At 44.0% G+C, this 26,430-nt stretch overlaps 1 protein-coding gene across 2 annotated transcripts; it reads left to right on the top strand.

Annotated features, from left to right (window-relative positions):
• Window positions 1-1,654: 1,654 nt before the first annotated feature.
• Window positions 1,655-26,395, top strand: LOC109894909 (leucine-rich repeat-containing protein 43). 2 transcript variants are annotated; one of them, XM_031830046.1, is made up of 9 exons: window positions 1,655-1,929; window positions 3,739-3,996; window positions 4,373-4,483; window positions 8,619-8,758; window positions 9,473-9,711; window positions 13,583-14,015; window positions 17,711-17,850; window positions 18,020-18,094; window positions 21,247-21,357. In XM_031830046.1, the coding sequence occupies exons 1-6, from the start codon at window positions 1,843-1,845 to the stop codon at window positions 13,750-13,752; spliced, it is 1,005 nt and encodes a 334-aa protein (XP_031685906.1). In that variant the 5' UTR covers window positions 1,655-1,842; the 3' UTR covers window positions 13,753-14,015; window positions 17,711-17,850; window positions 18,020-18,094; window positions 21,247-21,357. The 2 variants fall into 2 exon arrangements, with proteins under 2 accessions (XP_031685906.1, XP_031685907.1); XM_031830047.1 differs by lacking the exons at window positions 1,655-1,929; window positions 3,739-3,996; window positions 4,373-4,483; window positions 8,619-8,758; window positions 9,473-9,711 and adding exons at window positions 25,899-26,004; window positions 26,218-26,395 and having other exon boundaries at window positions 13,764-14,015; window positions 21,247-21,477.
• Window positions 26,396-26,430: the final 35 nt, after the last annotated feature.

The raw sequence follows: 26,430 nt of genomic DNA, 5'->3' as shown, positions 1-26,430 counted from the left end.
AATGCATTGCATCCATGTCCACTAGAATATGAGAAATAGAAGGCATTTTAGAATTAAACCGCTCACAGAAAAAGTGTAATGTGAGATGTAATCTTGCACATTTTGTTAAAAAAAATCCTTCACGGTTTAAATTCCCTATTAGTCACAAGTTAAGGTGATTAACCTGAACATTAACACGGAACACATACAGTGCCTTCATAAAGTATTCATACCCCTTGACTTTTTCAAAACATTTGGTTGTGTTACAGTCTGAATTTAAAATGAATCAAATTAAAATGTTTTGTGTGACTGATCTACACACAATACCCCATAATGTCAAAGTGGAATGATGTTTTTAGAAATTTAATTAAATGAAAGTGAAAAGCTGAAATGTATTGAGTCAACAAAACGGTTGAAAACTTATTATGGCAAACCTAAATAAATTCAGGAGTCAAAATGTGTGCAATAATGTTTGATATGATTTTTAAATGACTACTCCATCTCTGTACCCCACACATACAATTATCTATATTGTCCCTCAGGCGAGAAGTGAATTTCAGAGAAGAGCACAACACAGAATGCTCAATGAGATAAGAAGAATCCTAGTGTCAGCTAAAGATTTACAGAAATCTCTGGAACATGTTAACATCTCTGTTGACGAGTCTACGATACGTAAAACACTAAACAAGAATGGTGTTCATGGGAGGACACCACTGAAGAAGCCACTGCTGTCCAAAAAAAACATTGCTGCAAGTCTGAAGTTCGCTAAAGAGCACCTGGATGTTCGACAGGGTTACTGGCAAAATATTCTGTGGGCAGATTATACTAAAGTTGAGCTGTTTCGTAGTAACACACAACACTGCGTGGAGGAAAAAAGGCACAGAACACCAACATCAAAACCTCACCCCAACTGTAAAGTATGGTGGAGGGAGCATCATGGTTTGGGGCTGCTTTGCTGCTTCAGGGCCTGGACAGCTTGTTATCATCGACGGAAAAATGAATTCCCAAGTTTATCAAGATCTTTCGCAGGAGAATGTAAGGTTCTCTGTCCGCCAATTGAAGCTCAACAGAAACTGGGTGATGCAACAGGACAACGACCCAAAACACAGAAGTAAATCAACAACAAAATGGCTTCAACAGAAGAAAATTCGCTTTCTGGAGTGGCCCAGTCAGAGTCCTGACCTCAACCCGATTTGAGATGCTGTGGCATGACCTCGAGCAGTTCACACCAGACATCCCAATAATATTGCTGAACTGAAACAGTTATGTAAAGAGGAATGGTCCAAAATTCTTCCTGACCGTTGTGCAGGTCTGATTCGCAACTACAGAAGATGTTTGGTTGAGGTTATTGCTGCCAAAATGTGATCAACCAGTTATTAAATCCAAGGGTTCACATACTTTTACCACCCTGCACTGTGAATGTTTACAAAGTGTGTTCAATATAGACATGAACATGTATAATTGTTTGTGTGTTTATTAGTTGAAGCAGACTGTGGTGATCTATTGTTGTGACTTATATGAAAATAAAATAAAATTTTAAGACCAATTTATGCAGTAATCCAGGTAATGCCAAAGGGTTTACATACTGTTTCTTGCCACTGTACCTTCCCACAACAGGAAAGTGGTGTAATGTAGATCTCTGGTATGTGTTCTGTCAACTGTTGCCAGGCAACCTTTCAGAAGGATCCACAGCCAAATGCAGCCACTCGATTGTTAACAAGCAACAGGGCCTTGAAAAAACTCTACCAAAAACTCAAAAGTAAATGAGTTTGATATTGTGGCTCTCACACCATTTTATGGGATTGACTTTCCCTCTAATGGGTCTGTTCTTTTTTTCTTTATCTACAACCCTAATCATTTAGAATGGGCTCTCGGACACTTTCTTTGGCTGTGGACGAGCAGCTTCGTAGCCTCTGTCTAAAGGACTTTCCATGTGGGCATGGCTGTTGGGTGAGTCCACATTAAGCTTTTTTGGCCACACATCAGATCAGAAAAGAGGGCAGACAAACTTGTGTGATTTCACTCAAAGATCCCAAAGTCTCAATGTAATGTAATGGATGGTGCCAGAGCTATATATACAGTGGGGCAAAAAAGTATTAAGTCAGCCACCAATTGTGCAAGTTCTCCCACTTAAAAAGATGAGAGAGGCCTGTAATTTTCTTCATAGGTACACTTCAACTATGACAGACAAAATGAGAAAAAAAATCCAGAAAATCACATTGTAGGATTTTTAATGAATTTATTTGCAAACTATGGTGGAAAATAAGTATTTGGTCATTAACAAAAGTTTATCTCAATACTTTGTTATATACCCTTTGTTGGCAATGACAGAGGTCAAATGTTTTCTGTAAGTCTTCACAAGGTTTTCACACACTGTTGCTGGTATTTTGGCCCATTCCTCCATGCAGATCTCCTCTAGAGCAGTGATATTTTGGGGATGTTGCTTGGCAACACAGACTTTCAACTCCCTCCAACGATTTTCTATGGGGTTGAGATCTGGAGACTGGCTAGGCCACTCCAGGACCTTGAAATGCTTCATACGAAGCCACTCCTTTGTAGCCCGGGCAGTGTGTTTGGGATCATTGTCATGCTGAAAGCCCTGTTTCATCTTCAATGCCCTTGCAGATGGAAGGAGGTTTTCACTCAAAATCTCACGATACATGGCCCCATTCATTCTTTCCTTTACACGGATCAGTCGTCCTGGTCCCTTTGCAGAAAACAGCCCCAAAGCATGATGTTTCCACACCCATGCTTCACAGTAGGTATGGTGTTCTTTGGATGCAACTCAGCATTCTTTATCCTCCAAACACGACGAGTGGAGTTTTTACCAAAAAGTTATATTTTGGTTTCATCTGACCATATGACATTCTCCCAATCTTCTTCTGGATCATCCAATGCTCTCTAGCAAACTTCAGACGGGCCTGGACATGTACTGGCTTAAGCAGGGGGACACGTCGGGCACTGCAGGATTTGAGTCCCTGGCGGCGTAGTGTGTTACTGATGGTAGGCTTTGTTACTTTGGTCCCAGCTCTCTGCAGGTCATTCACTAGGTCCCCCCGTGTGGTTCTGGGATTTTTGCTCACCGTTCTTGTGATCATTTTGACTCCACGGGGTGAGATCTTGCGTGGAGCCCCAGATCGAGGGAGATTATCAGTGGTCTTGTATGTCTTCCATTTCCTAATAATTGCTCCCACAGTTGATTTCTTCAAACCAAGCTGTTTGAGGTTGTGACTGTTTGAGGTTGTGGACAGGTGTCTTTTATACTGATAACAAGTTCAAACAGGTGCCCTTAATACAGTTAACGAGTGGAGGACAGAGGAGCCTCTTAAAGAAGAAGTTACAGGTCTGTGAGAGCCAGAAATCTTGCTTGTTTGTAGGTGACCAAATACATATTTTCCACCATAATTTGCAAATAAATTCATAAAAATCCTACAATGTGATTTTCTGGATTTTTTTCCCTCATTTTGTCTGTCATAGTTGAAGTGTACCTATGATGAAAATTACAGGCCTTTCTCATCTTTTTAAGTGGGAGAACTTGCACAATTGGTGGCTGACTAAATACTTTTTTTGCCCCACTGTATATACATAGTACATGGCTCTTGATGGTGCCATCCATCGAGCAAGGTCACCTCTTGGTGGTTTCCTACTCTTTTCATGTACAAGTAGTGGATATGAATGAGGTGGTCCAAAATACCATTGATTAACAGAAGTGCAATGCTTTTTTACCTCAACGGCATGTTCCTGTGCTGTTGTGTTTAGAGCAAATCCAGAGGGAGTATCTTTGAGGAACAGAGTTGGGGCTACAGCGAGCAGGACGAGGGGAGAGAAGGTGCAGCCAAGGAGGAGGAGGAGGCCCTTATGGAGCACTTGACCAGTCCACTGTCCCCATGGCAACATGAGGGGTCATGGAGCCCCCAAGCCCGAACCCTGAGAGAGCTGTTCGTGCGAACACCTGAACTTCTCCATGACAACTTTATATTCAGCCACTTTAACACCCTACGTATTGTAGACAAGGGTGTGAGTATCTTAGCTGTCTGATAGCCAATGCTCACAAGCCTTGATTCATTTGTTGAGCAATCTTTTGGCTCCAATTTATATTACCAGCCTTTATATACCTGTCCTGCTGAAATTAACAATTCATCCAACATTTTATTTTGTACAGTAATCGGCAATTATAGTAAGACGTGCCATCACTTTGAGCAGGACAGACACAAGGTTTATTGCATACGAAAACCAATGTCGGATGAATGCATTATATGATAAGTCCCAGCAGTGTTGTCTCGCATTTTCAGGAAAAGACCAGCTATATAGAGGAAGACCCTCCCCCATATGTTCCTATCTATTTGAATGTGAATTCATACTGTCAGTGAATGGGTCTTTTTGTGTGCATCAGGTCTCCATAGTCGATGATGGCGTACTCAGGTTCTCCAATCTAAGAGAGTTAGTGCTGAGTGCCAACAAAATTTCTGAACTACAAGCAGAGTACCTGCCCTGCACTTTACAAGTGAGTCACACAATACAGGGAGAGGAGGGGCTGTGGCACATCAACCCATGTCTCATTGAATCCCACCACAGGGACACTCAGAGCGCCATTCGACTGCACTGAACTATAGTAGGAGGAGTGATTCTGTGGAGTTAGGGTTGAGCCAGGATGTGGAGATGAAGCTAGGGTGGGTTAGGGTTAGGGTTGAGCCGGGGTGTGGAGATGAAGCTAGGGTGGGTTAGGGTTAGGGTTGAGCCGGGGTGTGGAGATGAAGCTAGGGTGGGTTAGGGTTAGGGTTGAGCCAGGATGTGGACATGAAGCTAGGGTGGGTTAGGGTTAGGGTTAGGGTTGAGCCAGGATGTGGACATGAAGCTAGGGTGGGTTAGGGTTAGGGTTGAGCCAGGATGTGGAGATGAAGCTAGGGTGGGTTAGGGTTAGGGTTGAGCCGGGATGTGGAGATTAAGCTAGGGCGGGTTAGGGTTAGGGTTGGGCCAGGATGTGGAGATGAAGCTAGGGAGGTTTAGGGTTAGGGTTGAGCCGGGATGTGGAGATGAAGCTAGGGTGTGTTAGGGTTAGGGTTGAGCCGGGATGTGGAGATGAAGCTAGGGTGGGTTAGGGTTGAGCCAGGGAGTGGAGATTAAGCTAGGGTGGGTTAGGGTTAGGGTTGAGCCGGGATGTGGAGAGGAAGCTAGGGTGGGTTAGGGTTAGGGTTGAGCCGGGATGTGGAGATGAAGCTAGGGTGGGTTAGGGTTAGGGTTGAGCCGGTATGTGGAGATGAAGCTAGGGTAGGTTAGGGTTAGGGTTGAGGCAGGATGTGGAGAAGAAGCTAGGGTGGGTTAGGGTTAGGGTTAGGGTTGAGCCGGGGTGTGGAGATGAAGCTAGGGTAGGTTAGGGTTAGGGTTGAGCCGGGTTGAAGACATGAAGCTAGGGTGGGTTAAGGTTAGTGTTGAGCCGGGATGTGGACATGAAGCTAGGGTGGGTTAGGGTTAGGGTTGAGCCGGGATGTGGAGATGAAGCTAGGGAGGTTTAGGGTTAAGGTTGAGCCGGGATGTGGAGATGAAGCTAGGGTGTGTTAGGGTTAGGGATGAGCCGGGATGTGGAGATGAAGCTAGGGTGGGTTAGGGTTGAGCCAGGGTGTGGAGATGAAGCTAGGGTGGGTTAGGGTTAGGGTTGAGCCGGGATGTGGAGAGGAAGCTAGGGTGGGTTAGGGTTAGGGTTGAGCCGGGATGTGGAGAGGAAGCTAGGGTGGGTTAGGGTTGAGCCGGTATGTGGAGATGAAGCTAGGGTGGGTTAGGGTTAGGGTTGAGCCGGGGTGTGGAGATGAAGCTAGGGTAGGTTAGGGTTAGGGTTGAGCCGGGATGTGAACATGAAGCTAGGGTGGGTTAGGGTTAGGGTTGAGCCGGGATGTGGATATGAAGCTTAGGGTTAGGGTTGAGCCGGGATGTGGACATGAAGCTAGGGTGGGTTAGGGTTAGGGTTGAGCCGGCATGTGGACATGAAGCTAGGGTGGGTTAGGGTTAGGGTTGAGCCGGGATGTGGAGATGAAGCTAGGGAGGTTTAGGGTTAAGGTTGAGCCGGGATGTGGAGATGAAGCTAGGGTGTGTTAGGGTTAGGGATGAGCCGGGATGTGGAGATGAAGCTAGGGTGGGTTAGGGTTGAGCCAGGGTGTGGAGATGAAGCTAGGGTGGGTTAGGGTTAGGGTTGAGCCGGGATGTGGAGAGGAAGCTAGGGTGGGTTAGGGTTAGGGTTGAGCCGGGATGTGGAGAGGAAGCTAGGGTGGGTTAGGGTTAGGGTTGAGCCGGTATGTGGAGATGAAGCTAGGGTGGGTTAGGGTTAGGGTTGAGCCGGGGTGTGGAGATGAAGCTAGGGTAGGTTAGGGTTAGGGTTGAGCCGGGATGTGAACATGAAGCTAGGGTGGGTTAGGGTTAGGGTTGAGCCGGGATGTGGATATGAAGCTTAGGGTTAGGGTTGAGCCGGGATGTGGACATGAAGCTAGGGTGGGTTAGGGTTAGGGTTGAGCCGGCATGTGGACATGAAGCTAGGGTGGGTTAGGGTTAGGGTTGAGCCGGGATGTGGATATGAAGCTTAGGGTTAGGGTTGAGCCGGGATGTGGACATGAAGCTAGGGTGGGTTAGGGTTAGGGTTGAGCCGGCATGTGGACATGAAGCTAGGGTGGGTTAGGGTTAGGGTTGAGCCGGGATGTGGAGATGAAACTAGGGTGGGTTAGGGTTAGGGTTGAGGCAGGATGTGGAGATGAAGCTAGGGTGGGTTAGGGTTAGGGTTGAGCCGGGGTGTGGAGATGAAGCTAGGGTAGGTTAGGGTTAGGGTTGAGCTGGGTTGAAGACATGAAGCTAGGGTGGGTTAGGGTTAGGGTTGAGCCGGGGTGTGGAGATGAAGCTAGGGTGGGTTAGGGTTAGGGTTGAGCCGGGGTGTGGACATGAAGCTAGGGTGGGTTAGGGTTAGGGTTGAGCCAGGATGTGGACATGAAGCTGGGGTGGGTTAGGGTTGAGCTGGGATGTGGACATGAAGCTAGGGTGGGTTAGGGTTAGGGTTGAGCCGGTATGTGGAGATGAAGCTAGGGTGGGTTAGGGTTAGGGTTGAGCCGGGGTGTGGAGATGAAGCTAGGGTAGGTTAGGGTTAGGGTTGAGCCGGGATGTGAACATGAAGCTAGGGTGGGTTAGGGTTAGGGTTGAGCCGGGATGTGGATATGAAGCTTAGGGTTAGGGTTGAGCCGGGATGTGGACATGAAGCTAGGGTGGGTTAGGGTTAGGGTTGAGCCGGCATGTGGACATGAAGCTAGGGTGGGTTAGGGTTAGGGTTGAGCCGGGATGTGGAGATGAAGCTCGGGTGGGTTAGGGTTAGGGTTGAGCCGGTATGTGGAGATGAAACTAGGGTGGGTTAGGGTTAGGGTTGAGGCAGGATGTGGAGATGAAGCTAGGGTGGGTTAGGGTTAGGGTTGAGCCGGGGTGTGGAGATGAAGCTAGGGTAGGTTAGGGTTAGGGTTGAGCTGGGTTGAAGACATGAAGCTAGGGTGGGTTAGGGTTAGGGTTGAGCCGGGGTGTGGAGATGAAGCTAGGGTGGGTTAGGGTTAGGGTTGAGCCGGGGTGTGGACATGAAGCTAGAGTGGGTTAGGGTTAGGGTTGAGCCAGGATGTGGACATGAAGCTGGGGTGGGTTAGGGTTGAGCTGGGATGTGGACATGAAGCTAGGGTGGGTTAGGGTTAGGGTTGAGCCGGGGTGTGGAGATGAAGCTAGGGTAGGTTAGGGTTAGGGTTGAGCCGGGTTGAAGACAATGAAGCTAGGGTGGGTTAGGGTTAGGGTTGAGCCGGGGTGTGGAGATGAAGCTAGGGTGGGTTAGGGTTAGGGTTGAGCCAGGGTGTGGACATGAAGCTAGGGTGGGTTAGGGATAGGGTTGAGCCAGGATGTGGACATGAAGCTGGGGTGCTTCTACACCTGCATTGCTTGCTGTTTGGGGTTTTAGGCTGGGTTTCTGTACAGCACTTTGAGATATCAGCTGATGTACGAAGGGCTATATAAATACATTTGATTTGATTTGATTTGGTTAGGGTTGAGCCAGGATGTGGACATGAAGCTAGGGTGGGTTAAGGTTAGGGTTGAGCCGGGATGTGGAGATGAAGCTAGGGTAGGTTAGGGTTAGCGTTGAGCCAGGATGTGGACATGAAGCTAGGGTGGGTTAGGGTTAGGGTTGAGCCAGGATGTGGACATGAAGCTAGGGTGGGTTAGGGTTGAGCTGGGATGTGGACATGAAGCTAGGGTGGGTTAGGGTTGACCCGGGATGTGGACATGAAGCTAGGGTGGGTTAAGGTTAGGGTTGAGCCGGGGTGTGGACATAAATTTGGGTTAAGGAGTAGGGTCAGGGTTAGGGTTATGGCTAGGGTTAGGGTTCAACTGCGGTGTGGACATGAATCTAGGGTTTTGGTCAAATTGATTAGAAAATTCACAGATGTTGGTGTGATGTATCACTAAAAACATTCAAACAAGTAGGCCATATTACTTTTTCTATTATTCATGGCATTGGTATGGTAACTTTTAATATCATTGGGATGTTTTATGAACACTCTGATGCATATAGTGATCGTCTTTGATATCCCTGCACAGTCCTTCAATTAAATGCATTGTATGCGTTCGTTTGAAAGGTTTTGGAGCTCTACGCCAACCAGGTTTCCAGCCTTAAAGGTCTTAGCAGCCAGCCTCTACCCTGCCTTCAGCATCTGGGTCTGGGCTGCAACAGGCTGGGTTCCCCTGCAGACATCCAGTACCTCACTGGAACTCTATGGTAAATGCTCACACACAGGGCAAGTGACAAGCAGTACAAGTTCAATACTCATCTGCACTTGCTCACAATCACCAGCAGGTGACAACAGACTCTAGCAATAATAGGTAGTGACATTACATTCCTTAGCAGTCATATGTATAATAATAACTTTCATTGTATAGCACTTTTCAATTCAAGCACATCATAAAATAATCAAATGAAAGTTCTAACAAAAGTAACCTTTGCGGGTGAAACAGAGGATCTTAGGAAAGGGGGGTACCTAGTCAGTTGTACAACTGAATGAATTCAACTGAAATGTGTCTTCCACATTTAACCAAACCCCTCTGAATCGGAGAGGCGCCCAGGGAACAGTGTGTTAACAGCCTTGCTCAGAACGACAGATTTTTACCTTTTGGTTACTGGCCCAACGCTGTACCCGAAACCTACCTGCCGCCCATCTATTAGGGCCACAACATATTATAGTTACTAAAATACTATTTTCATAAAAAATATGAATTAGCTATCATGTATATTTATTTAGTTGCTATACCATCTAGTCCCAATATGAGAAACATACTTTTTAATTTTTTTACCATGGCTGTTCAAGTTGTTTGATTGGTCAATCAAACTATGTTATAAGTGATGAAAAGGCAGATCCCATACATACAGACGCAGTTCCACAGCTTCCTCTCACCAGCTGTCAGCTCAGCCCTTGCATGCTGTCTCCCTCTTCAGGCCACAGCTGGTATCTCTGGACCTGAGCTGGTCTGGCTTCCAAGGACAGCGGGCCCTAGTGGATGCCCTGGTCACCCTGCCTTGCCTGAGGACCTTGGTGCTGGAGGGCAACCCCCTTACCTTCACCCCTTCCTACCCAGGCTTCATCCTGGACAGCCTCCCGAGGCTGCTCTACCTGGACGCCACACGGGTTACACCGGATGATCACCATCGCTTTGAAGGCCTGGCCAAGATGAGAGGTTAAGCTATCAATCACCACACTATCACCATGGTCTTACATTATATAGTGTGACTACTACGTCTGCGCTGATCGGTTGAGGGATGAGCGTTGTGTAGTAGTGACTCCACCTGACCTAACAATGCGCTAATCAAACAAGATTGTTATTTTTTATTTTTCTTTATTTTTTTTATTTCACCTTTATTTAACCAGGTAGGCCTGTTGAGATCAAGTTCTCATTTACAACAGCGACCTGACAGTCGTAAATGATAGTTGATCTGATTGGACATCGGATTCGCCAGGCATGAATCAGCACCCCTTACCTGTTCAATGATGTGGACACATAGTGTATTTTCATATTGAAGGAGCCTGCCTTACAGTGATTCTTGAAAGAGCATTCTACTCACTAAACCGGTTATTTTCTTCCTCTTTATCTCAGGCATTTCCCAGCAGTCGCTTGTGTTCTCATCACTCTGTTAGGCCTGTGCATTTCCTCATCAATGAGAGCCAAGTACCCTAGCCAAAAAATCAACTAGATTCAGCCGATCACATACAGGGCCTTCAGAAAGTATGCATACCGCTTTACTTATATGACATTTTGTTGTGTTACAGCTTGAATTCAAAAGAGATTACAGCCTGAGTTTAAATAGATTTTTTCTCACCCATCTACACAAAATAACCCATTATGACAAAATGAAAACAGGGTTTTAGAAATGTTTGAAAATGAAATAAAGAAATGTCTCATTTACATTAGCATTCACACCCCCGAATCAAGACATGTTAGTCAATACATGTTAGTCTTCTTGGGTAAGTCCCGAAGAGATTTGAACAACTGGATTGTACAATATTTGCACATTATTATAAAAAAAAATATTCAAGCTCTGTCAAGTTGGTTGTTGATCATTGCTTGACAGCCATTTTCAAGTCTTGCCATAGAGTTTCAAACCGATTTAAGTCAAAACTGTAACTAGGCCACTCAGGAACATTCAATATCATCTTGGTAAGCAACTCCAGTGTTTATTTGGCCTTGTGTTTTAGGTTATTGTCTTGCTGGAGGGTGAATTTGTCTCCCAGTGTCTGTTGGAAAGCAGACTGAACCAGGTTATCCTCTAGGATTTTGCCTGTGCTTAGCTCTATTCCGTTTAAAAAAAATAATTTTAAAAACTCCTTAGTCCTTGCCGATGACAAGCACAGCCATAACATGATGCAGCCACCACTATGCTTGAAAATATGAAGAGTGGTACTCAGTGATCTGTTGGATTGCCCTAGGACATAAAGTTAATTTATTTTGCAGTTTTACTTTTGTGCCTTATAGCAAAACATGTGTTTTGGAATATTTGTATTCTGTACAGGCTTCCTTCTTTTCACTCTATCATTTAGGTTAGTATTGTGGAGTAAATACAAGGTTGTTTATCCATCCTCAGTTTTCTCCTATAACAGCCATTAATGTCTGTAACTGTTTTAAAGTCACCAGTATGTTTTAAAGTCACCAGTCTGCTTGACTGAGGGACCTTACAGATAATTGTATGTATGGAGTAGTCAATCAAAAATCATGTTTAACACTATTATTGCACACATAGTGAGTCCATGCAACTTATTATGTGACTTGTTAATCACATGTTTACCCTTAAACTTATTTAGACTTGCCAGAACAAAGGGGTTGAATACTTATTGATTCAAGACATTTAAGCTTTACATTTTTTATTCATTTGTAAAAATGTGTAAAAACATAATTCCACTTTGACATTATGGGGTATTGTGTGTAAGCTAGTGACACTATTTAAATTGACACTATTTTAAATTCAAGCTGTTAACACAACAAAATGTGGAAAAAGTCAAGGGGTGTGAATACTTTCTGAAGGCACTATATACAGTTGAAGTCGGAAGTTTATATACACCTTAGCCAAATACATTTAAATTCAGTTTTTCCCAATTCCTGACATTCAATCCTAGCAAAAATTATCTGTCTTAGGTCAGTTAGGATCACCACTTAATTTTAAGAATGTGAAATGTCAGAATAATAGTAGAGAGAATGATTTATTTCAGCTTTTATTTCTTTCATCACATTCCCAGTGGGTCAGAAGTTTACATACACTCAATTAGTATTTGGTAGCATTGCCTTTAAATTGCTTAACTTGGGTCAAACGTTTCGGGTAGCCTTCCACAAGATTCCCACAATAAGTTGGATGAATTTTGGCCCATTCCTCCTGACAGAGCTGGTTTAACTGAGTCAGGTTTGTAGGCCTATTCTATGGGATTGAGGTCAGGGATTTGTGATGGCGACTCCAATACCTTGACTTTGTTGTCCTTAAGCCATGTTGCCACAACATTGGAAGTATGCTTGGGATCATTGTCCATTTGGAAGACCCACTTGCGTCCAAGCTTTAACTTCCTGACTGATGTCTTGAGATGTTGCTTCAATATATCCACATAGTTTCCTCATGATGCCATCTATTTTGTGAAGTGCACCAGTCCCTCCTGCAGCAAAGCACCGCCACAACATGATACTTCCACCCCCGTGCTTCACGTTTGGGATGGTGTTCTTCGGCTTGCAAGCTTCCCCCTTTTTCCTCCAAACATAACAATGGTCATTATGGCCAAACAGTTCTATTTTTGTTTCATCAGACCAGAGGACATTTCCCCCAAAAGTACAAACTTTGTCCCCATGTGCAGTAGCAAACCGTGGTCTGACTTTTTTTATGGCGGTTTTGGAGCAGTGGCTTCTTCCTTGCTGAGCGGCCTTTCAGATTATGTCGATATAGGACTCATTTTATTGTGGATATAGATACTTTTGGACCTGTTTCCTTCAGCATCTTCACAAGGTCCTTTGCTGTTGTTCTGGGATTGATTAAAACGTTTCGCACCAAAGTACGTTCATCTCTAGGAGACAAAACACGTCTCCTTCCTGAGCGGAATGACAGCTTTGTGGTGCCATGGTGTTTATACTTGCGTACTATTGTTTGTACAGATGAACGTGGTACCTTCAGGCGTTTGGAAATTGCTCCCAAGGATGAACCAGACTTGTGGAGGTCTACTTGTGGAGGTCTTGGCTGATTTATTTTTATTTTCCATGTCAAGCAAAGAGGCACTGAGATTAAATAAGTTAAATAATATGTCTGTAAACAATTGTTGGAAAAATTACTTGTGTCATGCACACAGTAGATGTCCTAACCGAATTGCCAAAACTATAGTTTGTTTAACAAGAAATTTGTGGAGTGGTTGAAAAATGAGATTTAATGACTCCAACCTAAGTGTATGTAAACTTCCGACTTCAACTGTATCTCTGTATTATGCGTGTGTGTGACGCACTTAAGCGTAGTGGGTGCGGAATCGGGAGCAGGAGGCAGAAAGTACTGAGTAGTGCTTTATTTAGGCACGGGGAAAATTGTGCGAGCCAAAACTTACGGGCGCAACAAACACGATACCCAAAACCAGGACCTAACAAGTCCAGAGGGAAAACCCCAAAATGAAACACGCTACCAACACTCTACCACACACAAACACAGTGTGAAAAAAAATAAGCCCGCACAAAGAGCAGGCGGGACGACCAGCTAAAATAGCCCAACTAAATGTAAACAAGAAACAGGTGCAATTGATAAGACAAAACCAACAGAAAAGGGAAAAGGGATCGGTGGCAGCTGGTAAACCGGTGATGACTACCGAGCACCACCCGAACAGGAAGAGGAGCCACCTTCGGTAGGAGTCGTGACAGTGTGGGAATACTTTGGAACAGATTTACCAAAATGAAATCCTGTGGAGCTGATTTGCTGGTGTTTTTACAGTCTTTTATGTCCAACAAGTAAAATAATGAAACTTGGGGGGCCAAATAAAATCACTTGGGGAAATGTATCAGCCTGCTTTTGAAGAGTAAGATGGTTATGTTCCATCCACAGACCGGATAGTGGACCAGGCCATGGCAACAGTGACAGTGCGAAGGATCAGGGGTGTCCCGAACCCACTGCTGACTGTGGATGAGAGTGCCCCTGAGTTCCCTGTGGTCAGCTACAGCTACTTTGTCAACTATGAGTTCCTCAGCCAACCACCCCCTGGCAACAAGGCATGATATCCCATTTTTCTGTTTAGTCATTCAACTTAATTGATTGTCATATTACAATCTAGTTATTGATTGGTCACAGCAGGCTGGCAGTGACACTGCATCCACATCTGATCCAATGACACCCATGGCAGAGAAGATGGATGGGGGCATCGTTGGCATCTATCAGACACCAAAAGAGAACTGTGAGGAGGAAACAACCAACACTCCAATGCCAGACACCACAGCCAGGACAATGGAGAGTTTGGAAACTAACCATTGTTCCATTGATGGTAAATAACTTTCAGTGAAGTATTCATACTCCTTGACTTATTCCACATTTTACAGCCTGAATTCAAAATGAATTAAACAGATTTTTTTTCTCACCCATCTACACACAACAACCCATAATGACAAAGTGAAAAATATTTTGGGAAATCTTAGCAAATTTGTTGAAAATGAAATACAGAAATAATTCATTTACATAAGTATTCAAACCCTTTTGCTATGACACTCCAAATTGAGCTCGGGTGCATCCAATAGCCTTTGATCATCCTCTAGATGTCACTTCAACTTGATTAGAGTCCACCTGTAGCCAATTCAATTATTTGGACATGATTTATAAAGAAACACACCTGTCTATATAAGGTCCCACAGTTGACAGTGCCTGTCAGAGCAGAAACTATACCATGAAGTCCAAGGAACTGTCCAAGAGCACCGAGATAGACTTGTGGTCATATATCTGGAGAAGGGTATAAAACAATTTCTAGAGTGTTGAAAGTTTCCAAGAATTGAAAAAATATGGAACTACCCAGACTCTGCATAGAGCTGGCCTTCCGACCAAACTGAGCAAATGGGCAAGAAGGACCTTGGTAAGGGAGGTGACCAAGAACCCAATGACCATTCTGACAGAACTACAGAGTTCCTTGGCCGAGATAGGAGAACCTGCCAGAAGGAAATGTATCTACAGCACTTCACCAATCTGGGCTTTATGGGAGAGTTGCTAGATGGAAACCACTCCTGAGAAAAAGGCACATGACCGCACGCCTGGAATTTGCTAAAAGGCATATGAAAGACTCTCAGATCTTAAAGCAAATGATTCTGTGGTCTGATGAGACAAAAATTGAACCTTTTGGCCTGAATGCAAAGCGCTATGTCTGGAGAAAACCAGGCACAGCTCATCACCCGACGAACACCATCCCTACAGTGATGCATGGTGGTGCCAGCATCATGCTATGGGGATGCTTTTCAGCGGCAGGGACTGGTAAGGATAGAAGAAACAATGAATGGAGCCAAATACAGGCAAAGTCTTGATGAGAACCTGCTTCATAGTGCAAACAAATTTAGACTGGGCCAAAGATTTATGTTCCAACAGGACAATGAGCCCAAGCATACAGCCAAAGCAATGCTGTAATAAGAATGTGAAAGTCCTTGAGTGGCCCAGCCAAAACCCAGACGTGAATCCCATTGTAAATCTGTGAAAAGACTTGACGATTGTTGCGCCCTATCTAACGTCACAGAGCTTGAAAAAAATCTCAAAATCCAGATGTGCAAAGCTGATACATACCCAAGATTACTCAAAACTGTAATTGCCGCCAAAGGTGCTTCTACAAAGTATTGACTCAGGGGTATGTATATATGAGATATTTCTGTATTTCATTTTCAATCAATATGCAAAAAATTCTAAACATGTTTTCACTGTGTCATTATGGGGTATTGAGTGTGTGTATATGGGTGAAAGAAAAATAAAATGGATTAAATATATGTTCAGACTGTAACACAACAAAATGTGTCAAATGGTATGAGTACTTTAACCACCACACAGAAGGCTTCCTATATTGCAGGTTCTCTTCAATAAATTAAGGTAGTGTGATCATGATTACTTTTGCCAAGTATCAGAGAACACTATGCAGAGTTGTTAAGGGCGAAGGAACATTAATTAAAGGGATATTGTCCAGAAATGTTAACTGAATCTTGTTTTCTTACCTTCAGAGGAGTTGTATTTCCTACAATTTTAATACAAGCTTTACAGAAAGCCCTGTGATGTGAAGATAGACTTCCAGTCATTGCGATAATGCTAGTTAGCATGGCTTGCTCAATTACCTTTAAACTGCACGCACAGACACAAAACTACAATCCATGAGTTCATCTGACTCTGGGTAAGTAGAAAATGATTACCAAAATCTCACACTATCCCTAGATTAATATTTGAGGGACGCAGGGCCGTGCATAGGATGCCTTTTCATTTGATTCCACTAGGTGATTCTTGAAACCTCCACCGCCTGACCTGAGCTTTTACTGATCTCATCCTCTGTCATCTATAAAATCACGCTCTGTCTTTAGTTAGTAACAACTACAGTGCCTTGCGAAAGTATTCGGCCCCCTTGAACTTTGCGACCTTTTGCCACATTTCAGGCTTCAAACATAAAGATATAAAACTGTATTTTTTTGTGAAGAATCAACAAGTGGGACACAATCATGAAGTGGAACGACATTTATTGGATATTTCAAACTTTTTTAACAAATCAAAAACTGAAAAATTGGATGTGCAAAATTATTCAGCCCCTTAACTTTCAGTGCAGCAAACTCTCTCCAGAAGTTCAGTGAGGATCTCTGAATGATCCAATGTTGACCTGTGTGTAATCAAGTCTCCGTATAAATGCACCTGCACTGTGATAGTCTCAGAGGTCCGTTAAAAGCGCAGAGAGCATCATGAAGAACAAGGAACACACCAGGCAGGTCCGAGATACTGTTGTGAAGAAGTTTAAAGCCGGATTTGGATACAAAAAGATTTCCCAAGCTTTAAACATCCCAAGGAGCACTGTGCAAGCGATAATATTGAAATGGAAGGAGTATCAGACCACTGCAAATCTACCAAGACCTGGCCGTCCCTCTAAACTTTCAGCTCATACAAGGAGAAAACTGATCAGAGATGCAGCCAAGAGGCCCATGATCACTCTGGATGAACTGCAGAGATCTACAGCTGAGGTGGGAGACTCTGTCCATAGGACAACAATCAGTCGTATATTGCACAAATCTGGCCTTTATGGAAGAGTAGCAAGAAGAAAGCCATTTCTTAAAGATATCCATAAAATCTGTCGTTTAAAGTTTGCCACAAGCCACCTGGGAGACACACCAAACATGTGGAAGAAGGTGCTCTGGTCAGATGAAACCAAAATTGAACTTTTTGGCCACAATGCAAAACGTTATGTTTGGCGTAAAAGCAACACAGCTCATCACCCTGAACACACCATCCCCACAGTCAAACATGGTGGTGGCAGCATCATGGTTTGGGCCTGCTTTTCTTCAGCAGGGACAGGGAAGATGGTTCAAATTGATGGGAAGATGATGGAGCCAAATACAGGACCATTCTGGAAGAAAACCTGATGCAGTCTGCAAAAGACCTGAGACTGGGACGGAGATTTGTCTTCCAACAAGACAATGATCCAAAACATAAAGCAAAATCTACAATGGAATGGTTCAAAAATAAACATATCCAGGTGTTAGAATGGCCAAGTCAAAGTCCAGACCTGAATCCAATCGAGAATCTGTGGAAAGAACTGAAAACTGCTGTTCACAAATGCTCTCCATCCAACCTCACTGAGCTCGAGCTGTTTTGCAAGGAGGAATGGGAAAAAATGTCAGTCTCTCGATGTGCAAAACTGATAGAGACATACCCCAAGCGACTTACAGCTGTAATCGCAGCAAAAGGTGGCGCTACAAAGTATTAACTTAAGGGGGCTGAACAATTTTGCACGCCCAATTTTTCAGTTTTTGATTTGTTAAAAAAGTTTGAAATATCCAATAAATGTCGTTCCACTTCATGATTGTGTCCCACTTGTTGTTGATTCTTCACAAAAAAATACAGTTTTATATCTTTATGTTTGAAGCCTGAAATGTGGCAAAAGGTCGCAAAGTTCAAGGGGGCCGAATACTTTCGCAAGGCACTGTATTTATCTCTCTCTCTCTCACTGCCCCCATTTTGCAGTGATAATGAACAGCACACATAAGCTGGCATGGGCAGAGTCCATGGACTATGACCACACAAGTGTGCATAGTGTTGGTGACCTGGGGTCCTTCAAGTCCTTTGTCCTTCGTGGGCTCTGGTTGACTGTGGAGGAGGAGAAGGTACAGAACAAAATAGACACTCCGCCCCATGCAAACAAAGACAGTTCACATACTCCCACACCCACATACTGAGTCCTCTAGATGCATAGATTTATGTTCAGGTTGATGCATGGATGTCTTGTGAGGATTGAGTAATTGTTATCTGACTATTTATTTGGCTTTTTTTTAGATCCTCTCATGGCCTGCCCCTTCAGGAGAACAGCCAATAACCAAATCTACAACAGAAAAGAAAGGGGGGAAAGAGGTGATGTTACACAATTTGTAATCTCTCATTCGAGATTACACAATTTAACAGTCCTTATAGTCTGGTGATGGAAGTGTTCTCAACCATGTCATTTTTTCAGAGAGGTTTATAATATCACTTAACAGCTGATAAACGTTTCCTTGTTAGTGACACCGTATCACATGCCATAACCTGTTTTTCAGCATAGTCATGTACAAGGTCATTGCTTCCTCATATACTTTATGTGGCTGTTGCATGTTTGTGGTTAACACAATGGGAGAGGGAAATTCAATTCCATGACACTCAAACAGGTCGAGTTACACTACATCACATTTTTGAAATGGTTCCAATCACTTACAAGCCACGGTAGTGTGAAAAAATCTTTCAGATACACTATTAAAAAAGCATAACCATTAATCTGACGAGATCACGTCCAGTAATCACAGAGTTACACATGGAATAAACAAACATACAGTCAATAACACAATAGAGGAAAAAATGTCTATAAACAGTGTGTGCAAATTAGGTAAGATAAGGGAGGTAAGGCAATAAATACGCCATAGTAGCGAAATAATTACAATTTAGCAATTAAACACTGGAGTGATAGATGTGCAGAAGATGAATGTGCAAGTAGAGATACTGGGGTGCAAAGGAGCAAAAAAATAAATAACAGTATGGGGATGAGGTAGTTGGATGGGCTATTTACAGATGGGATATGTACAGGTGCAGTGATCTGTGAGATGCTCTGACAGTTGGTGCTTAAAGTTAGTGAGGGAGATATGGGTCTCCAGCTTCAGTGATTTTTGCAATTCGTTTCAGTCATTGGCAGCAGAGAACTGGAAGGAAAGGCTTTGGGGGTGACCAGTGAAATATACCTGCTGGAGCGCGTGCTACGGGTGGGTGTTGCTATGGTGACCAGTGAGCTGAGATAAGGCGGTGCTTTACCTAGAAAAGTCTTATAGATGACCTGGAGCCAGTGGGTTTGGCGACGAATATCTAGTGAGGACCAGCCAACGAGAGCATACTGGTCGCAGTGGTGGGTAGTATATGGGGCTTTGGTGACAAAACGGAGGGCACTGTGATAGACTACATCCAGTTTGCTGACTAGAGTGTTGGAGGCTATTTTGTAAATTACATCGCTGAAGTCAAGGATCGGTAGGATAGTCAGTTTTACCATGGTATGTTTGGCAGCATGAGTGAAGGATGCTTTGTTGTGAAATAGGAAGCCGGTTCTAGATTTAATTTTGGATTGGAGATGCTTAATGTGAGTCTGGAAGGAGAGTTTACAGTCTAACCAGACACCTAGGTATTCGTAGTTGTCCACATATTTTAAGTCAGAACTGTCCAGAGTAGTGATGCTGGACGGGCGGGCAGGTGCGGGCAGCAATCGTTTGAAGAGCATGCATTTAGTTTTACTTGCATTTAAGAGTTGTATGGCATTGAAGCTCGTCTGGAGGTTAGTTAACACAGTATCCAAAGAAGGGCCAGAAGTACAGTCGTATGAAAAAGTTTGGGCACCCCTGACAATTTCCATGATTTCCATTTATAAATAATTGGGTGTTTGGATCAGCAATTTCATTTTGATCTATCGAATAACTGATGGACACAGTAATATTTCAGTAGTGAAATGAAGTTCATTGGATTAATAGAAAATTTGCAATATGCATCAAAACAAAATTAGACAGGTGCATAAATTTGGGCACCCCAATAGAAAAATCACATCAATATTTAGTAGAGCCTCCTTTTGCTAAAATAACAGCCTCTAGACTCAGTACTCAGCTTTTATTAGAAAATGAATGTCATGCCACTGTGATCATTTTCTGTGATGACAGAGTAAATTATTATGCAGCCTCAGAGGGGTGCCCAAACTTTTTCATACGACTGTATACAGAATGGTGTCGTCTGCATAGAGGTGGATCAGAGAATCACCAGCAGCAAGAGCAACATCATTGATGTATACAGAAAAAATAGTCGGCCCGAGAATTGAACCCTGTGGCACCCCCATAGAGACTGCCAGAGGTCCAGAACAACAGGCCCACACTGAACTCTGTCTGAGAAGTAGTTGGTGAACCAGGCGAGGCAGTCATTTGAGAAACCAAGGCTTTTGAGACTGCCGATAAGAATGTGGTGATTGACAGAGTCTATGGCGGTTATGATATTGTTTAGGACCTTGAGGGTGGGTGAGGTGCACCCATGACCAGCTCGGAAACCAGATTGCATAGCGGAGAAGGTACGGTGGGATTCGAAATGGTCGGTGATCTGTTTGTTAACTTGGCTTTCAAAGACCTTAGAAAGGCAGGGTAGGATAGATATAGGTCTGTAGCAGTTTGGGTCTAGAGTGTCTCCGCCTTTTGAAGAGGGGGATGACTGCGGCAGCTTTCCAATCTTTGGGGATCTCAGACGATACGAAAGAGAGGTTGAACAGCCTAGTAATAAGGGTTGCAACAATTTCGGCTGATAATTTTATGAAGAGATGGTCCAGATTGTCTAGCCCAGCTGATTTGTAGGGTCCAGATATTGCAGCTCTTTCAGAACATTTGGGTTAAGAAGAAATGGGGAGACTTGGGCAAGTTGCTGTGGGGGTGCACGGCTGTTGACCAGGGTAGGTGTAGCCAGGTGGAAAACATGGCCAGCCATAGAAAAATGCTCATTGAAATTCTAAATTATTGTGGATTTATCGGTGGTGACAGTGTTTCCTAGCCTCAATGCAGTGGGCAGCTGGGAGGAGGTGATCTTATTCTACATGGACTTTACAGTGTCCCAGAACTTTTTGGAGTTTGTGCTGCAGGTTGCAAATTACTGTTTGCAAAAGCTAGCCTTTGCTTTCCTAACTGCCTGTGTATATTGGTTCCTAACTTCCCTGAAAAGTTTAATATCGCGGGGGCTATTTGATTCTAATGCCGTATACCACAGGATGTTTTTGTGCTGGTCAAGGGCAGTCAGATCTAGAGTGAACCACGGGCTATATCTGTAATGGGCTATATCCGTTGTTACAAATATCTATATTTGTGACAACGTAATCTACCATTTCAGTCATCAGACGATTTTTCTCTGCCTTTTTACAGTATGTAGTAATCAAACACATGATATGTCTAATGGAAACCTTTTATGAACGCATTTATGGTAACAGATACGACTAGCACAAAATAAGTATTATTTTGTCTGTTGGACAGTGTGCGCGACCACCAAGCAACACTTGTTCCAACCAAAAATCAAAAGACAAGAAGAAGAAGAAAGACTCAATAATGGACCTGGTCCAGGACACTCCCATCAGAAGAACCCTGGGCTCGATCCATGTGCCACTACAGGACCTGGTGTCTGGTGATCAGAGAGTTGATGCCCTGTGCAACCTTGGGGTGCTGCTCACAGAGCAAAGCACCAGGGCCATGCCACCCAGAGACAAGGTACTCTGTAGCTTGTGACTCTCCTCTTTCTCTGCAAGCAAAGTACAACTATCAAAGTGAAAATATGTGCCAAAGTTGACACCAGAGGCCCTTTGCTCTACATTATCTATATTAAAGTATTGGGGAAATTCCACAGTACTGGAATTATGCTGAGTAAATAAATGAAACATCTAGGTCTACTGGAAAAACTGTGCAGATGCAAAGTATGGTAACAGAATTACTGTAAAATCTCCTTCAGTTTTATTCTGTTACCAAACATTGTATCTGCAGAGTTCTTCCTGTAAATGTATTTTTGTTTCATTTTCTGTGGAAATTATTCAAAGTAAACCTTGTACACAGAATTCTATGGTTTGTTAAACTTTGAAATCAATGGTTTTGATTTGGTATACATTTTAAAGTGAAAAATCTGAGTCTGTGTTAAAAATAACCATGGAATGAACCATGAAATTGCCCATTGTCATTTGTAAATTATCTATAACAGATCTTGACAGAAATAAACAATTGTGGTCAAGGCAAATAAAGAGTCATGAATCTCTTCTAGTCAATAGAGATAGGCCTATACAGTGCATTCGGAAAGTATTCAGACCCCTTCACCGTTCCCACATTTTGTTACGTTACAGCCATATTCTAAAATGGATTAAATGGGTTTTTTCCCTACACTCAATACCCCAGAATGACAAAGCAAAAATAGGCTTTTAGAAAGTTGTGCAAATGTATAAAGAACAGAAATACCTTATTTACATAAGTATTCAGACCCTTTGCTATGAGACACGAACTTGAGCTCAGGTGCATCCTGTTTCCATTGATCATCCTTGAGATGTTTCTACAACTTGGAGTCCACCTGTGGTAAATTCAATTGATTGGACATGATTTGGAAAGGCACTCAACTGTCTATATAAGGTCCCACAGTTGACAGTGCATGTTTGAGCAAAAACCAAGCCATGAGGTCAAAGGAACTGTCCAAAGAGCGCCGAGATAGGCTTGTGGTCTTATATCTGGAGAAGGGTATAAAACCATTTCTAGAGTGTTGAAAGTTTCCAAGAACACAGTGGTCTCTATCATTAGGAATTTGAAAAAATATGGAACTACGCAGACTCTGCCTAGAGCTGGCCTTCCGACCAAACAGTTTTAGAATTTTTTTTATTTTTTAATTTCACCTTTATTTAACCAGGTAGGCTAGTTGAGAACAAGTTCTCATTTGCAACTGCGACCTGGCCAAGATAAAGCATAGCAGTGTGAGCATACAACAAAGAGTTACACATGGAGTAAACAATTAACAAGTCAATAACACAGTAGAAAACAAAGGGGGGGTCTATATACAATGTGTGCAAAAGGCATGAGGAGGTAGGCAAATAATTACAATTTTGCAGATTAACACTGGAGTGATAAAAGATCAGATGGTCATGTACAGGTAGAGATATTGGTGTGCAGAAGAGCAGAAAAGTAAATAAATAAAAAACAGTATGGGGATGAGGTAGGTGAAAAGGGTGGGCTATTTACCAATAGACTATGTACAGCTGCAGCGATCGGTTAGCTGCTCAGATAGCTGATGTTTGAAGTTGGTGAGGGAGATAAAAGTCTCCAACTTCAGCGATTTTTGCAATTCGTTCCAGTCACAGGCAGCAGAGTACTGGAACGAAAGGCGGCCAAATGAGGTGTTGGCTTTAGGGATGATCAGTGAGATACACCTGCTGGAGCGCGTGCTACGGATGGGTGTTGCCATCGTGACCAGTGAGCTGAGATAAGGCGGAGCTTTACCTAGCATAGACTTGTAGATGACCTGGAGCCAGTGGGTCTGGCGACGAATATGTAGCGAGGGCCAGCTGACTAGAGCATACAAGTCGCAGTGGTGGGTGGTATAAGGTGCTTTAGTGACAAAACGGATGGCACTGTGATAGACTGCATCCAGTTTGCTGAGTAGAGTGTTGGAAGCCATTTTGTAGATGACATCGCCGAAGTCGAGGATCGGTAGGATAGTCAGTTTTACTAGGGTAAGCTTGGCGGCTTGAGTGAAGGAGGCTTTGTTGCGGAATAGAAAGCCGACTCTTGATTTGATTTTCGATTGGAGATTTTTGATATGAGTCTGGAAGGAGAGTTTGCAGTCTAGCCAGACACCTAGGTACTTATAGACGTCCACATATTCTAGGTCGGAACCATCCAGGGTGGTGATGCTAGTCGGGCATGCAGGTGCAGGCAGCGACCGGTTGAAAAGCATGCATTTGGTTTTACTAGCGTTTAAGAGCAGTTGGAGGCCACGGAAGGAGTGTTGTATGGCATTGAAGCTTGTTTGGAGGTTAGATAGCACAGTGTCCAAAGACGGGCCGAAAGTATATAGAATGGTGTCGTCTGCGTAGAGGTGGATCAGGGAATCGCCCGCAGCAAGAGCAACATCATTGATATACACAGAGAAAAGAGTCGGCCCGAGAATTGAACCCTGTGGCACCCCCATAGAGACTGCCAGAGGACCGGACAGCATGCCCTCCGATTTGACACACTGAACTCTGTCTGCAAAGTAATTGGTGAACCAGGCAAGGCAGTCATCCGAAAAACCGAGGCTACTGAGTCTGCCGATAAGAATATGGTGATTGACAGAGTCGAAAGCCTTGGCAAGGTCGATGAAGACGGCTGCACAGTACTGTCTTTTATCGATGGCGGTTATGATGTCGTTTAGTACCTTGAGTGTGGCTGAGGTGCACCCGTGACCGGCTCGGAAACCAGATTGCACAGCGGAGAAGGTACGGTGGGATTCGAGATGGTCAGTGACCTGTTTGTTGACTTGGCTTTCGAAGACCTTAGATAGGCAGGGCAGAATGGATATAGGTCTGTAACAGTTTGGGTCCAGGGTGTCTCCCCCTTTGAAGAGGGGGATGACTGCGGCAGCTTTCCAATCCTTGGGGATCTCAGACGAGATGAAAGAGAGGTTGAACAGGCTGGTAATAGGGGTTGCGACAATGGTGGCAGATAGTTTCAGAAATAGAGGGTCCAGATTGTCAAGCCCAGCTGATTTGTACGGGTCCAGGTTTTGCAGCTCTTTCAGAACATCTGCTATCTGGATTTGGGTAAAGGAGAACCTGGAGAGGCTTGGGCGAGGAGCTGCGGGGGGGGCGGAGCTGTTGGCCGAGGTTGAAGTAGCCAGGCGGAAGGCATGGTCACAACCCACAGTTGACAGTGCATGTCAGAGCAAAAACCAAACCATGAGGTCGAAGGAATTGTCCGTAGAGTTCTGAGACAGGATTGTGTCGAGGCACAGATCTGGGGAAGGGTACCAAAAAATGTCTGCAGCATTGAAGGTCACCAAGATCACAGTGGCCTCTTAAATGGAAGAGGTTTGAAACCAACAAGACTCTCCCTATAGCTGGCCGCCCGGCCAAACTGAGCAATCAGGGGAGAGGGGCCTTGGTCAAGGAGGTGACCAAGAACCGATTCTCACTCTGACAGAACTCCAGAGATCCTCTGTGGAGATGGGAGAACCTTCCAGAAGGACAACCATCTCTGCAGCACTCCACCAATCAGGCCTTTATGGTAGAATGGCCAGACCGAAGCCACTCCTCAGTAAAACGCACACGATAGCCAGCTTGGACTTTGCCAAAAGGCACCCAAAGGACTCTTAGACCATGATAAACACGATTCTCTGGTCTGATGAAGCGAAGATTGAACTCTTTGGCCTGAATGCCAAGCGGCACGTCTGGAGGGAACCAGGCACCGCTCATCACCTGGCTAAAACCATCCCTACGGTGAAGCGTGGTGGTAGCATCATGCTGTGGGGATGTTTTTCAGCAGCAGGGACCGGGAGACTAGTCAGGATTGAGGGAAAGATGAATGGAGCAATGTACAGAGAGATCCTTGATGAAAACCTGCTCCAGAGCGCAGGTTCACCTTCTAACAGGGTTGTACCCTAAGCACACAGCCAAGACAACGCAGGAGTGGCTTTGGGACAAATCTCAATGTCCTTGAGTGGCCCAGCCAGAGCCCGGTCTTGAACCCGATTGAACATCTCTGGAGAGACCTGAAAATAGCTGTGCAGCAATGCTCCCTATCCAACCTGACAGAACTTGAGAGGATCTGCAGAGAAGAATGGTAAAAACTCCCCAAATATAGGTGCCAAGCTTGTAGCATCATACCCAAGAAGACTCAAAGTTGTAATCGCTGCCAAAGGTGCTTCAACAAAGTACTGAGTAAAGGTTCTGAATACTTATGTAAATGTCATATTTCAGTAAAAATGTTATACATTTGCAAACATTTCTAAACACCTGTTTTTACTTTGTCATTACGGGGTATTTTGTGTAGATTGATGAAGAAAAAAACCTCTTAAATCCATTTTAGAATAAGGATGTAGCGTAACAAATGTGGAAAAGTCAAGAAGGTCTGAATACTTTCCGAATGCACTGTACATGTCTGACATGCTTTGTAATTTTCTGCAGGACCCAAGTAAGAAAGCCAAACATGACAAGAAGAAGGAGGACAAGAAAACTAAGTCAAGTGCTGACAGTGCAGGGGGGCAGAAGAATGTTGCACCACCCTCTAAAAGTGAGCAAAAATACATAGCAACTGTGTAGGCGTTGATCTGTTCTTAGGCCAGTTTTACCTGGATGAAAAATAGAATCCCTTAGCCTTGCTAGTTTCTAGAGAAGAATATATTTGTGCAAGGGACACAGTGTACGGGAAAAAATGTACAATTCCATGTAAAATGGTAGCAAATAAGTTGTTCATAAGATTAAATATTTCCCTTCATACTTATAGGTAAGGGAAAAGGATGGAAGGAAAGCCAGGCAGATTTCCGCATGGACGACAACTCTGCTCCCAGTCCAAACCAGTTCGAGTCAATGACTGTGGAGTTCACTGTGCATCTGGATAAATGGCATTCAGCCTCAGAACCTCATCACCTGGCTCACCCATGATGAGCCATCAGCCTAGCTATTTGTATGAAGAAAAACAAAAAGTTGTCATGACAAA

The sequence above is a fragment of the Oncorhynchus kisutch genome, linkage group LG8 (genome assembly GCF_002021735.2).
Source record: "Oncorhynchus kisutch isolate 150728-3 linkage group LG8, Okis_V2, whole genome shotgun sequence".
NCBI lineage: Eukaryota > Metazoa > Chordata > Actinopteri > Salmoniformes > Salmonidae > Oncorhynchus > Oncorhynchus kisutch.
This window is presented reverse-complemented; position numbering and strand designations above follow the sequence as displayed.